Source organism: Leptonychotes weddellii, chromosome 7, assembly GCF_054177405.1.
Source record: "Leptonychotes weddellii isolate Sample4059 chromosome 7, ASM5417740v2, whole genome shotgun sequence".
Lineage (NCBI taxonomy): Eukaryota > Metazoa > Chordata > Mammalia > Carnivora > Phocidae > Leptonychotes > Leptonychotes weddellii.
The window spans coordinates 63,674,800-63,690,039 of NC_138375.1; the positions used below are offsets into that span (position 1 = coordinate 63,674,800).

The 15,240-nt window shown below is 34.0% G+C and overlaps 1 protein-coding gene across 1 annotated transcript in view; it reads right to left on the minus strand.

Annotated features, from left to right (window-relative positions):
- The window catches only part of FER (FER tyrosine kinase), a 387,502-nt gene that overhangs the window by 260,354 nt on the left and 111,908 nt on the right, over nucleotides 1-15,240 (minus strand). The window contains exon 10 of the mRNA XM_081825811.1: nucleotides 14,360-14,549. Within this exon, the coding sequence (XP_081681937.1) occupies nucleotides 14,360-14,549 (190 nt within the window). The remainder of the gene's footprint in view (nucleotides 1-14,359; nucleotides 14,550-15,240) is intronic.

The following is a 15,240-nucleotide window of genomic DNA, read 5'->3' on the forward strand; positions in this document are numbered from 1 at the left end:
ATTTACTACATCACCTTAAAAGCGTGGTATATCTTTCAAAATACAAATAGTTATGATTTCATTCCCTAGCACTATTTTTGAAATTATAATAAGGAACCACCAAATTAAAATGAGACCTCTAAACTGTATGCTCTCATAAGATGCTAGGAAGTGCATAGGTATTAACTTCTCTTGGTGAGTTAAAGAGCTAGTGAAAATTCAGATTCAACATGTTTGTAGAGCATATCTACACCATTAGATAGTCTCTGAAATTAAAAAAAAAAAAAGAAACCCCATGGATTTTCATTATTATCAAAAGAGGCTGGCAAAGAGCCTTTCTAATTTAAACACATTTTTAATAAACTAAGACAATTATACAAATAAAAGATGACATAAAATATTCATTGTATCATACTAAAAAACACTACCTGATCAAAATGTAGAATCCCATGTTCAATTAATTTTTATTAGTTTTAAGTTCCAAAATTAAATCCTTGAAAACATGATCAAATATGATATGAAATTGATTATGGTTACAGAAAAAGTCTATATAATTCTATTATGCACAAAGGGTGGACAAAAAGGAATCTCAGTAAGAGTTTTCATGGTGATTTGAATTTCATCTATGTCATCTAATCATGAGTGAACATGACAGAGTTATCTAGCAATTTTCTTTTCTAATAATACACCTGCACTGGAGACTAATAAATGGCAAAGATTATGAATATCTTATAAGTAATAAAACTGAAAAAGGCTCACTATATCAAAAAATACAGATACCTGTAATAATTAAACACTGCTAACATAAGCTCTATCTAAATAACAGTGACATAATTAATAGCAAGTTGAAGTTACTGTCTGTATAATGAAAGTCTATACTCATCCATACCTCCTACCCTCAAATGCTATAATAAATTATGATATTTCAGGATTTCTGTTTGGAGGGACTACATTATTAAAATAAATATCAAAATGCTCCACTTTAATATTTTCTTATTAAATACCACCCAAAAACCATTTGGTAGTCAATAATTTCATGTTAATCAAATAACTACACAGAAACAAATTTTCTTAAAATATTATAATTTGGGGGGTACCTGGGTGGCTCAGGTCATGATTCCAGGGTCCTGGGATCAAGCCCCAAGTCAGGCTCCCTGCTCAGCAGGTAGTCTGCTTCTCTCTCTCTCTCAAATAAATAAAATTTTTTAAAAAAAATTATAATTTGCCTCTTGACCTAAAACTTGAAAATACGAGAATGAATTTTACTAAGTATCTGAACCACAAATTGTATCCCTTGATAGGTACTACTGAACTATTTAAAGCAAAAATTTTGACACCCCTAAGTTAGCTAGGTTCAATAATATTTTTATTTTATTTTAAATTCATGTGCTCTCCTCTGCCATCTCCTTTTTCCTAGCCCCCTTCTCTTTCGACTATGACCTACTTCTTATTTCTGTATTTTCTGTTGTCTCTCCTATTCTTTATCGTTCATCTTCTTCACCTCTATGTATCTTTTTCCCCTCATCTGTTTCTGTTGTTCCTGTTCTCCTCTCACCAGATCTCTCTTTTTTCCTTTCTTGATTCTTCCTTAACAGACTTAGAGACAAAGGATGGGGAGAAAGAAAGTTCCCTCCAAAAGCAAATTTTAATTAGAAGAGCCTGATTTATCCCCTAGTCAAAACCACAAAACACCTTTGTGGGATAAGAACAATGTTCTGGCTCCACGAAGACTGTATCTAATTGGAAAAAAGAAAAGAAAAAGGAACACAAACCATTTAAACTGGCAGAGTTTCAGTAGTTTCTGACTATTTGGAACACCTAAGATTCTACTGACTCTTAGATTAATGAAACATCTCAAAAAACAACTAAAGCTTTTCTTACCAACTGGATCCCATTTGACTCTGCCTGACCTTCTACCTCTACCAGTCCAGTTCTTGGTCCATTGGCCACTGAAACCTACCACCCTTTATAATCTATACCCTACTTTACTTCAATTACCTCCCAAATTACATGCCTACCCCACATCTCCTTGCACTTGCTGAGCCCATTTGTTTCCCCCTATAGCTCTCTCCCATTCCTGGCTATACTGCAGAAGTCAATTCTCCTTCCCCAAATTTCAAGACCTTTTCCTTACCCTTCTCCTCTATTCGTTTTTCCACATACTTCTCTCAATCAAAATTTCTTCTGAAAAGGGAAGAGCCAGGTTTAGACAAAACTGTGAAATAGACTCAATTCATCTTCATCAATTTCTAACTCTGCTTTCCAACACCACACCCCGCTCAGGAGGCTGCTGATCTGTGTTAGAATTACCAAGCTTGCACTACTTACTCTTAGAGTGACTCGTACTTTCTTCAGCTCTCCTAAGCCCCTGATTGGAGGTACCTATTAATATCTCACAAAGCTTAATATGCTACTTTCCCAAGAGGCACTCAGAATTTAAAAGAACTGTTTAAGGCAACATCCTTTGCGCAGTAGTCCTCAAACTTTTTTCAACCCAAGAGACCTGAAAGACACTACACTTTCTCAGCAAATGTTATAGTTAACCATGGCTTGTTAAGAAAAGAGAAAGAAAGGGAGGGAGGTATAAAGTCCAAGAAAAAATATCATTATATGGGAAGGGAATGGGTGACAGACAGATAAAAGGATGGTCTGTGTAATTTAAAAAGCACCCCCCCTTCCACATAATTCTGAAAAGACCGCCATAAGCAGCCCAACATACAGATAAAAGCTAACACACACATACAGAGTTGAGCATGCTTTCATACTGATCCCATGCTAAATTAGAATGAATTTTTTCTGAAAATTTTAGGTGGAGTACAAGATGCATAAAGGAGGGTATAAATATCAAAAGTGTACAGTTTATGAACTTTTCCCAGATTGAAAAGATTCCTGTAACCAGAACATATATGAAAAACAAGTCATGTTTGTACTCCAGAAGTCTGCTGTGTGCCATTTAGTCACTACCCCCATCCCAAGGTGTAACCACTGTCAAGGGTAACCACTATCCTAACTTCTAATATCATTGATTAGCTTGGCCTCTTTTTGAATTCCATATAAATGGAATCACAAAATATGTAATGTCTGGTATCTTTCACTCAACATTATGTTTGTAAGATTCATCCATACTGCTGTATGTAGTTATAATATATTCATTCTCATTACTACAGAATATTCCAACTGGTAAATATTCTATAATTTATCTATTCTACTGTTGACATTTGGCAGTTTTCAGTTTGGGGCTATTATAGTGTGCTCCTGTGAATATTCTTGTACATGTCTTTTGGGGAGTATATGTATTCATTTCTATTGAATCTATGCCCAGGAGTGGAGGTACTGGGATAAAGGGTGTGCACATGTCTGTCTTTAGTAGGTAGTGCCAAACAGTTTTCCAAAGTGGTCATATCACTACACTAAGTATCTGAACCACTAAGATATTTTTGAGAACCAAGTGCATCCTGGCCCTGCTTAAATGGCACAAAATACTAAATTTTTTACTTTGTCTATCTAGAAGTGATAAATATACTAGTTGAGGCTATTTCTCTGCATTCTTTCCTTCTCATCAGTGTTATAAAGACTTTATTACTTTCTAAAACATATTCTGGAATGATCTGCCCCTCTACATTAACTGAGTAGGTGTTTGGTTTGGTTTGGTGCTTATATACCAGAATAAGTAGAGACAGAGCCCACCTTTTACTAAATACTGGAATCTAACCACTGATGGTTTCATTTTGCAACATCAGGCATATTGAAGAGAAGTTTATTGAGCTTCTCTCTTTGCCAGGTACTGTGTTAAACACCAGCATCTCTATATTATTATAAGAGAAAATAATTTTAAGAGATGAGGTATTTATAATAACAGCATAAATGAAGCCAGGGCATTTTCACTCTCAATGCTATAATCTACTGGCCTCTCAGACACTCGCCTTCATTTACTGAGGTCTTTGCAAGTGCCTTATGATTTAAAAAATTATAGGAGAAATGGAAAAATTGTATTCATTTATAAATAGAAAATTTTCACAGTTTTTTAAGATTTCTTTATTTTGAGGGAGAGAGTGCACACCTGTGAGTGAGTGGGGAGAAGGGTAGAGGGAGAGAATCCTTCAAACAGACTCCCTGCTGAGCGTGGAGCCTGAGATGGGGCTCTCTCATCCCACCACCCAGATCATGACATAAGCTGAAATCAAGAGTCAGATGCTCAACTGACTAAGCCACCAAGGCACCTCAGAAATTTTTAGCAATTTTATTACTCACAATTATTATGACAAATTAGCCATGTAACTAAATATCTTTTTTCTCCAGGTAATTAAATTTTCTTGTCTTCTCAAACAAAGTATCTGCATTAACCTACATTTTAATAGTCCAAAATCTGTTTCTGTTTTTTTAATTTTTAATTAACATAGAATGAATGCCAGTTGATAGTGTGTCCACCAGTTAACAGTTAATCTGGGGGGAAATACATAGGAAGAAAATCTAGTGTGTGAATAATAATGAAATTGTTGATAAATTTAAATGTTTTATTACATTTAACCTTTTTGTGTGTGAACTTGCATAACTCAACTTCTCTGCTTTCATTTTTCATCTTTATCTTGACTGGTATTCCAGGATTCCCAATTTTCTTAGAAATGTAGATTTGGGAGTCATCATTTGTTGTTTAAAGAATGACAGAAGGGAGGGGAAAAGCCCACAGATACTTGATTACAAAGAAAGGATTGAAAACCAAGGGCTGAGGGCTAAAGCCTGAGCAATGTTAATGGTCGATTTCATCATAGCACTTAACTCTGATGTTTTCTTGTTAATCAGTTGTTTATTGCCATTTTCTGCCTGCTAAATGTAGATCTATGAGTGCAGAGACTTAGTCTATTATCCCCAATGTCTCTGAACATGATGCATAATATTCATAGAAGTTGGTTAATTGTGTTTAATAGGCAGAGGAGGGAAGAGGAAATATGGGGACAAAGGTGGAAGAGACATCAGAGAAAGAGAAATGCTGAAGACAGAGGAAAGAAAAGGAATAAAAACCAAATGCATACTAAGTACCCTCCTAACTTTGTCTGAAGCTCTATAACAAGCCTCTGCCTTTGCATTCATTCATTTAGTCCTGATAATGATCCTATGAGGTGCATATTACTAACCACATTTTACAGATGAAGAAACTGAGGTTGGGGGAAGGGGAGGTAAAAATTCACCTAAAGGCAAATAAACTCAGAATGATTTCACTCAAATTCCCAGTTTTCTCCACCCTGCCCTGCTGCTACAAAGAGAGCCTTTAAATAATACTGAGAGAAAAGGACAAAAGGAGTATGAAGAAAACCAGATTTCAACTGATAAGAGTGAATAGTAGTATTGCATAAATTTGCAAGAAGAGTTATTTTTAAAAAGTTAATATGAGTATTAAAACTGTTAATTGAATTTTCCATAACTGCAAACTTAAAAGAAAAATGTTATTTCAGGAATGAATAAATAATCATAAAATAGAATGGCATTTAGGGATTTTTTTTCTTTCATCCACATTAAACTATAAAAGAAAACTGGCATTAAAATGTGATTATAAGTGATATTTTTATAAAAATTGCTTGTGCTCAAGTTTAAACACAAACTTCAATGGTGTAGGAGAAGAAAAAAGTGAGCTTCAAGTACTTAAAGTAATAACACTAAAATTTTTCTTCAAAAAATGGAGGTGGTCAACCCTACTGATGTCACCAATATGTAAGTCATAAGTTAGTAACATGAGACTTCATTTAAAAAATATTTTGTAATCTACTGTGGACAAAAGACAACAATACTTTCAGATCCCAAACAAGTTTATCATCTAAAAATGAACAGCCTACATTTTTAAAAGAAAAGATTTATGCTTAATGAAAAATAATATCAAGACTAAGGAATAAAGACTAGCAGAGAAATAAGCACACAAATTAAATCATCATTTCTGGGATAATCAAATAATCAAGTATCAGCTATTAAAAAGAACAGTGATTTGCTAAGTGGCAAAGACTATTCTAAATGCTTTGAATGTGTAAACTTAACCATTTCTCACAATGAACCCAAGAGTAGATAAAGCTGTAATTCTCATTTTACACATTGGGAAATGAGGGCGGGAAAAGCCCCTAACACCACACACTTACTAAGTGATGGAGCAGGGATACAAACCCAAGCAGCCTGGCTCTGCAGCTGGAGAGCTCTCTATAGTGACGGTTCTATTGCAATCACGCAGTAGTCATTATCTCGAAATTTTGTCACCCTGTTAAAATATCACTGCCATCATTCTTTATAAAGTGAGAAATATTTGATAGAAACTAACTTTAACATTTCAACTATTATTTAAAACCTGAGTGGCATCAATTATAACCTGCCAAAAGATATTTTGAAATTCTGAACCTATTCATTTCCTCTATAATCATTTGCTCAGTGTATATCTAGGTACCGCTAGGCACCTAAATTTTTTGAAATGTTTAACACATGGATACTTTATAAAAGTCAAAATGCAGTCAACTTTCCATTAATTATTTTTTTTAATATTTTATTTATTTATTTGACAGAGAGAGACAGCTAAAGAGGGAACACAAGCAGCGGGAGTGGGAGAGGGAGAGAGAAGCAGGCTCCCTGCTAAGCAGGGAGCCCGATGTGGGGCTTTTAAGATCTACTCTCTTAGCAAATTTCAAATACATACTAGAGTATTACTAACTGTAGTCACCATGCTGTACATTATATACCCAGGACTTATGTATTTTGTAACTGGAAGTTTGTACCTTTTGACCACCTTCACCCATTTGCCCACTTCCCAACCCGGTCTCTGGGAACCACCAATCTGTTCTCTATAACTATGGGCTCTTTTTTTTTTTTTAAGATTCCACAGATACCATACTGTATTCGTCTTTCTCTGTCTTACTTATTTCATTTAGCATATAATTCCTCAAGGTCTACCCATGTCATCACAAATGGAAAGATTTCATTCTCTCTTATGAGGAACAATATTCCATTGTATATATATACCACATCTTTATATTTAATCCACTGATGGACACCTAGGTTGTTTCCATATCTTGGCTGTTATAAACAATGCTGCTACGAACATGGGTCTTTTCAGGTTAGTATTTTTGTTTTCTTCAGATGACTACCCAGAAATGGAATTGCTGGATTATATGGTAGTTCTATTTTTAATGTTTTGAGAAACCTCCATGTTGTTTTCCATAGTGGCTGCACCAGTTTGCATTCCCACCAACAGTGCCCAAGGGTTCCCTTTCCTCCACTTCCTCACCAACACTTGTTCTTTCTTGTCTTTGTAATAATAGCCATTCTAACAGGCATGAGGTTTTGATTGGCATTTCATTCTGGTTCTTTTGATTGGCATCTCATTCTGGTTTTGACTGGCATTTCCCTGATCATTAGTGATGTTAAGGAATCTTGACTTGAGTCATCTGGAAAAGCCAACAAGGCTTTTGTAACCTAATCATAATCCTCTCTTAACTTCTTTGTTTATATATTAGAAATTTATAAACTAAATAAACATAAAGCATAACATATAGTTATAAATATACTTCAGGTATCAGATCCTAGGATAATTTAGTAATATTAACAGCTTACAAAGCCACTGAAAGTTCAGCATGATAAAATTCATGCCATAGGAAAGCTAGAAGAAAAATTTATTAATCTACAAAACTGATATATTAATTCAATATTAATATAATAGTTAACATCTATAACACATTGTTATCAGGTTTAAAAACTTTTAAACTATTTTGAGAGTAAAATCTAGACCTATAAAGCTGCACAAAACCTTCTAAAATGTGTTTCACACATAAACTCCTTTTATACACATAGTAGTATTATAAGGATTTTACCAAAGCTGTCTTTATAATAACAAAAGGTTGAAAACCATGTAAATATGTCACTCCTTTGCTCAGAATCTTCAGTGGTTTCTAATTTCTCTAACAGTTAGCATCAAAGTCTTAACAATAATCTCCCTGACTGTATGATCTAAATGCCTATTACTTGTCTGACCTCATCTCATATTTATTCTCTCTCACTCTCTTCTGGAATATTCTCATTTCAAGCAGTCTCAACATTTGCTCCCTTAGTTCTTTCAGATCTCTGTATAAATGCCACTTTATCAGTGAAGACTTACTTGACAACCCTATATATAAAAACACCTCCCATCACCCTTTTTCTTCCATCTTGATTTATTTTTCTCCAAAGAACTTACCACCACTTGACATATATATAACTGTATGTTTAATATTTAATATATTTACCATTTAACATATATATTTAACTGTTTGTCTGTCTGTACCCACAGAGTGAAAGGTCCAGGAGAACAGAAAAAATTATGTTTATTTTGTGCACTACTACATCCCCCAAATCTAAAATGATACTATGACACCTGACAATAAATATTTGTTCACTGAACAAATGGGAAAAAAAAGGAAGTAACTGTATATGCATTATAATGAAATTATACCTAAAACATATTAAGTTAAAAAGTAAGGTACAGAACAATATTGTTGTATGCACTACCATTTGTGTAAGAGCAGGAGGCATATAATGAACATTTATGTTTTTATCTGCATACAATGCTTCTGGAAGGTTACCTCTGAGGTAGGAAATGGGGAGACTAAGAAAGGGACACATAGACTCCAGTATTTGTACATGTACTACCTATCCAGAGAAATTAATTAAGGTTTTGCCTTTATAAATAAGAAATACATAAGATAATCCTGCAGAAAAATCGACAATCTATACTTAATTCAGTGAGTACTAATTAATTTACATGGGAATTAAGAGGTATTATTAGAAAAAACAGAAATGAAATCTTATGTGTTTCAATAATATATCACACACATTATCTCATGTCAGAGTCATAAAAATCCTGTCAGGCAAGGTGGATATATATTCATTCCTTCTTTCTACAGAAAGGAAAACTCAGAAAGATTAAGGAACCTGACTATGATTACAAAGCAGAGGCAAAACTCAATTCCAGTGTCCCAATTTTTTTGTCTGGTACTTTTCTCAATGTACTTGATGAGCAAGGCTTCAAATTAACATTGATCTTATGTATTGAAAGAAAGAAAGTGTACCTGAAGATGGAAAGAGATAAAGCTTCAATGATGTGTCAATCTCAATTGATATCAGTCCATTTTAGAGTTCAACTATAAAATTGAAAATCCATCAGACACTTCTATAAAATGGACTACTACTGAGTCATAATGACAGACAATAGTCAACAAACCAGATATTTTGTTGGTTGCAAATATAACAAAACAGGATTTTATTGATAGTGCTGTTCAACTAAGCAGAACTTACTCAATAAGATTTTCAAAGATAAATATATGTTGCACATTAATCTAGCAAAAGAGTTTAAAAATGTGCAATTTCAGAAACATCAAAGTAAAGGCAATTATCTTACAGAATAGCTAACCATATTTAAAAAGTAAGAACTCATTATAAAGAGCCATCAATTCTAGATATATCTGACAGAGAAGAAAGATTCTTTCAACAAAAATTATTATACTTGGTGCTCAGCACATGCTATTATAAAGTAAAACAACTATATTACTCTGGAGTGAAAAGGAAGTCCAATTCAACAGATACTGATTGAAAACTTATCTTCTTACAACTAGACAACTATAAACAAACATGAAGGAAAGTGATGCTGATTAGTTAATTTCAAAAATAGGAAAATCAATGTTACTCAGGGATTAGAAAATTCTGGTATTTCCATCATTATCCAAGGACAGCCAACAAAGAGTGCATCTTCCTAATAAGCTCCAAAAGGCAGGTTCTTCTGCCCTGCAGAGCTAGAATTAAAGAATAAAATAAAATAATCCTTGGGTTTATAGAACATTTAAACAACTCAAAATGCCTTTAAAATTATCAGCACATTTAATCTGCAAACAACCCAATCTGATAAGAAAGATTCATCTTCTAATTCAGTATTTCCCAAAGTATGTTCCATTGCACTGTGCTCCCTTCAAGACACTCTTTGAAAAGGAATTGGATCAATATTTTCAGAGACACTGCATTCCATGCAATATTTCCCCTCCTAGGCATTGGATATGAAAAGTTTAGAAAATTCCAGAAGTCAGTACAAAGGTTTCTTTTGTCTTAACCCAGCATGTCCCAGATTCTGGAACTCATTTCTCCTCAGAACAATTTGAGGACACCAAATTCTTTTGATTTTCTACTAGCTCACTGGCAACCTTAGTCTCCTACTAGATCCTCCTCTTCTAGACCACCTAACTTGAAGTTCCCCAGAGTTCAGTCCTTGTTTCTCTTTTCCTCTCTATCCTCCCTCACTTGGTGACCACCTATAGTCAAATGATTTGAAATACCATCTGATACCTACGACTCAAATTTCTATCTCCAGTCCAAATCATACTCCTGAACTCGTGGCCCAGATACCAAATTTTGACAAAGACTTATTTTTTTAGAAAGACAAACTGAAGTCTTGCTCTTTCTTTTCAAAGCTGCTCTACATATAATCTTTCCACTCAAAACAATTTCATTCCTCTAGTTCTCCTGCTAAAAATGTTAAAATCATCCTTGACTGTTCTCTCATACCTCACATTTAATCCATAGGAAATCTCCTGTGGTCAACCTTCAAAATATATCCAGAAGCAAAACACTTCTTGCTACTTCCCCTGCTATGACCATCCTTGCTCAAACTGTAATCTTCCATAATGTGGGTTATTGCAATAATCTCATTCTTCCATCCTTGTTCCCCTTAAGTAATTCTCCACATAGTTGCCACAGTAATCCATTTAAATAAAAAGTCAAAGCATATCATTCCTCTGTTACTACTCTCCAACCCAGTGGCTCCCCACTTTACTCAGAGAAAAGCCATAATCCTTAATTATGGTCTACAAAGACCCAAGATCTGTTCTCTAATACTTCTCCAATCTCATTTCCTATAGTCTCATCTTCCCCTCTACTCAGACTTCCTTAACCACACCTTGATTAGTCCAACATGCTCCTGCACTATAGCCTTTGCAACAGGTGCACCCTCTAACTGAAATGCTCTTTCCCCAGAAATTAAGGGATTTAGTAGCTCCTTGTTACCAGTCTTTGTTCAAATGTCAACTTCCCAATGATGCTTATCCTGACTTGGATTTAAATTGTGTCCCAGCCTCTAGACACCCAACCCTCCCTCTACCCTGCTCTGATTCTATTCCTTGCCATTTACCATCTTCTAATATAATATATAATTTACTACTTTTTTATTAACTGCCACTCACCACAGATTGTAATCTCTGAGAGGTTTTTTTTTTATTAGTTTTATTCACTGACGTATCTCAATCATCTAGAAATGTGCTTGACACATAGTAGGTGCTCAATAAATATTTCTTGAATGAATAAATGAAACATACTTAGGCCCAGACAATAGAGAATTACTGTGTAATTTTTAATATTCATCATTTTCTCCTTGATATTTTGATCAAAATTAGACATAGGTTTAAAAAACACAACATTAGGGCGCCTGGGTGGCTCAGTCGTTAAGCGTCTGCCTTCGGCTCAGGTCATGATCCCAGGGTCCTGGGATCGAGTCCCCACATCGGGCTCCCTGCCCCGCAGGAAGCCTGCTTCTCCCTCTCCCACTCCCCCTGCTTGTGTTCCTGCTCTCGCTGTCTCTCTCTCTGTCAAATAAATAAATAAAATCTTTAAAAAAAAAACAAAAAACACAACATTAGGAGGATGACTTCTCCTGATAGAGATGATTATATTATCTGCCTCCACAATTTTTTTTACATTTCTATAAATTAATAGATGGTCTTTCATTCTTACTGAATTATATAGCCAAAATAAACATCAATGCACCTAAGAACCTGACTATACAACCCTAACTCTGATGACACATTTGAATCACCTTAAAATTTTATAAGGACATAATAAAATAAAATTAAAAAAAAAAAAGAATCTATGGCCCATCTTAGTGATACAGTTCCTTAAGGCACTCTTCCACAAAAGCATTCACCACTGAAGAGTAAGAGTGCTGATTAACACTGCCATTAATTAGGATCACAGAAAATAGTTAACTGTTTCTCTTATTCTTAAATAATATTTAGGTCAAGTTTTCATGATTTTCAATGATATTATAATTTAATTTTTAGTTCTTCCAATTCTGACACATTCAACTAAATTTGCCTTGTAGAAATTTTTTAGACACTTAAAAGGATGGAATTTATAAAAAAGAAATACCAATGGAACTACTTAAGTTAATTTCAGGCTTTTCTTGTAATGCTATTCATAAAACAATCCTTAAATAGTCATTTGGGAAAAAACTATTTAAAGCTTTAATATTTTTACTGATTTTTAATAAATTAAAAAGTAATATTCTTATTAATTGAAAAGACTGAATTAGGCAAAAATTTCACTGATATATGTGAGAGTATTGTAAGTTTTAAAAACACTGTATGGCAAGTATTTTTACTTGTTTTATAAAACATACTGTAAAATCTCATTAATTGACATCAATTTGGGGAATGCCCTATTGATTTATAAAATGCTATTTTATTACTTTAAACTACATATATTTTGGCATTCCATTGTAAATTCCTTAAAGACTGACTAAAGGCATTGCCTCAATGAATAGATAAGATATATTTATAATTAACATTTCAACCATTTAAAATAAATTGAATAAAATGAAGTATGTGACATCACTCTAAAAATTTCCAAAGTGTTATTCACCATCATGTAATAATGGGTATAAGAGAAAGTTTAAAAGTGCCCGAAAGCAGTCTGTTCTCATAAGCTGTACTATACAGTCTCTCTGAAACATTATTTATTCATTTGTTGAAAAAGTTTTTCTTCAATGATTATGAAAGATAAAATTGCAAATGATCACAAGTCTTTAATGAAATAAGAACTGATGAACTGTTATATTTTAACTTTCAAATTCTAGTTTTTAGTCATAGTTACCAAATGAGGATATGCTGTCATCTAGTGACTTGAGTATCTTGTTTTGTCATAATAATAATGACAATAGGGGTCATCTGCAAACAAAGTTAATTAAAATAAACTAGACAGCCAGTTCTAAAACTGTCTGCCACTGAATCAAGCTATGAAGTAACCAATTCCACACCCACATGGAGACAAGGAAGTACTGTAAACTACACTCAGGGTACAAAAGATTTACTAGCTAAGGTTTTTAAAACCCAAGTAAAAGAATAAACTTCAGAATTCCTCTGAAAAAATGCATATACCAGATAGTTATCAAGAATCAAGAAAGGGCCCATGGTACATATAGGAAAATCCTTATTATCTGGTAGGACAGAAAAGGAGTAATTTAAATCCTTCATATTCATTTCCACATTTATCACATTTTCAAATACTGCCTTTTTTTCCTATGGAGACATCTGAATACGTTTAACAATCAAATTGTACTATTTAGAACCACATAAGCTAAAAATGACTAAAATATCAGCTATAGCATCATTAACTATGATAGTTCTATTTATGGACTACATTCAGCTACTCACAGAAAAAGCCAAGGACAGAACTCGGGCTTTTTTAACCTTGGCACTACTGATATCTTGGGTAGAATACTTTTTTGTTGGGAGTGTGAACGCAAGGGCTGTCCTGTGCATTATAGGATGCTTAGAAGCATCAGTGGCTCAGTGGCCTCTACCCATCAGATACTACTATAGTACCCACCAACTGTAACAACCAAAAATATCTGGAGATATTGCCAGATGTCCCCTGGAGGGCAAAACTGTCGCCTTGGTGAGAACCACCAACTTCAGATGGAAGGAAGGAAGGAAAAAGGGAAAGAAGGGAGGGGGAAGGAGAAAGGGTAGGGAAAGGGAAGGGGAAGTATTTATACTAGGCATTCTTAAACAGCTAATGAAACTATATAAAATGAAGTTGAATTTCTAGTTGGTGAATTTGAATGTGTTTATTATAGTTTAAGAATATTCATAAGAAAAAATCTATTTTTAAACAAAATCAAACGTTTGTAATATCAAACAATAAACACATCATCAATCTCAGGTAAGTAAGATTCTACTGTTCTTAAGAAGAAAATAATAATAAATAGCTTTCTCCTTATTTCTTACTTCTATCTTAAGAATAACACCCTACCTTCCTGCTGTCTCCCAGCAATAAAAATATTGCAGTCTTTCATTCAATTTTGAAAGCAAGAGAAGAGCTTTTTCCTCTGACTCTACAGAGGAAAGACTCTTCACTCAGGAACCAGGTGGTTCCTGAAGTGTTCTCCAGGTGACCTGAGGTGACTGACAAGTCTACTTTGCATTTACAGACAAGTTTAATAGGACCTGCATATTAACAAGAGTAATAATTTGTCACAGCAAAAGAATTAATTTTTGTTTTCACTTATTATCTAGATACTACTCTTTTAAGTTTCTCTTTTGATTACTTTTTGGCTTACCATAGATGTAACTGATCGTGCATCTTCTTCATAATTTACTACTGGAGGTGGCTCTTTCCCATCATTTTCTTGTACTTTTTCCTCTAGTAATTCTTTCTGTGCTATAAACTTTGCCTCAGTGCATCTCAGCTGCTGGACTGACTGTTTCAGCTCTTCAAGTGTCTGTTTTTGACTTAGCAGAAGCACAATACTGAAAGAGAACATATTAAACATAAATTATTTCAACTTCTTTAAGAAATAAGATTTTAAAGGAAACTACATAGGTATATTATGCTTCTATTTCATTTTCATCTTTGTAACAGTTCTTCAGAATCATTAGAATTGTAAAACTAAATAGCTTTCAAGTCATCACAAAAGTTACTAAATGTTAGCATTAACAAAATGGAAGGAAAAAAAAAACAAAATGGAAGAAAATACTTGGAAGCAAAAACCAAATTCAGGATGCTTTCAAATATAGTATAATCTATGGCATTCATTTTATTCTACAGCTAAGCCATCTACCTCACAGAGTACAGACACTTAGACTGAGAAGTGTGGAACCTAAAATGAAGTAATATGACAGAAGCAGAATCTCAATTTATTTCAAATCTCAAATGGAATATAATTGAAGTCAGATTTGTGCCTCGGGAAAGATAAATCAAATCAAGGTGACAACCTGGGATAAAGCTGTGTTTATATTACAAGGGGTATGTTTTTAGAGTTGGTGAAAACTGTTCTAAGGACTGAAGCCTGAGCTGTCATTGAGGAAATGAGCACAACACCAGTCCCCAGATCTTTCCAATACCACAACTACAAAGATAATTGACTTCATGTTTTCTTCTTTAGAGAACTACATAGGCCACACGTCGCCTTATTGTGACCTTTTACCCCTTGAAATCTGC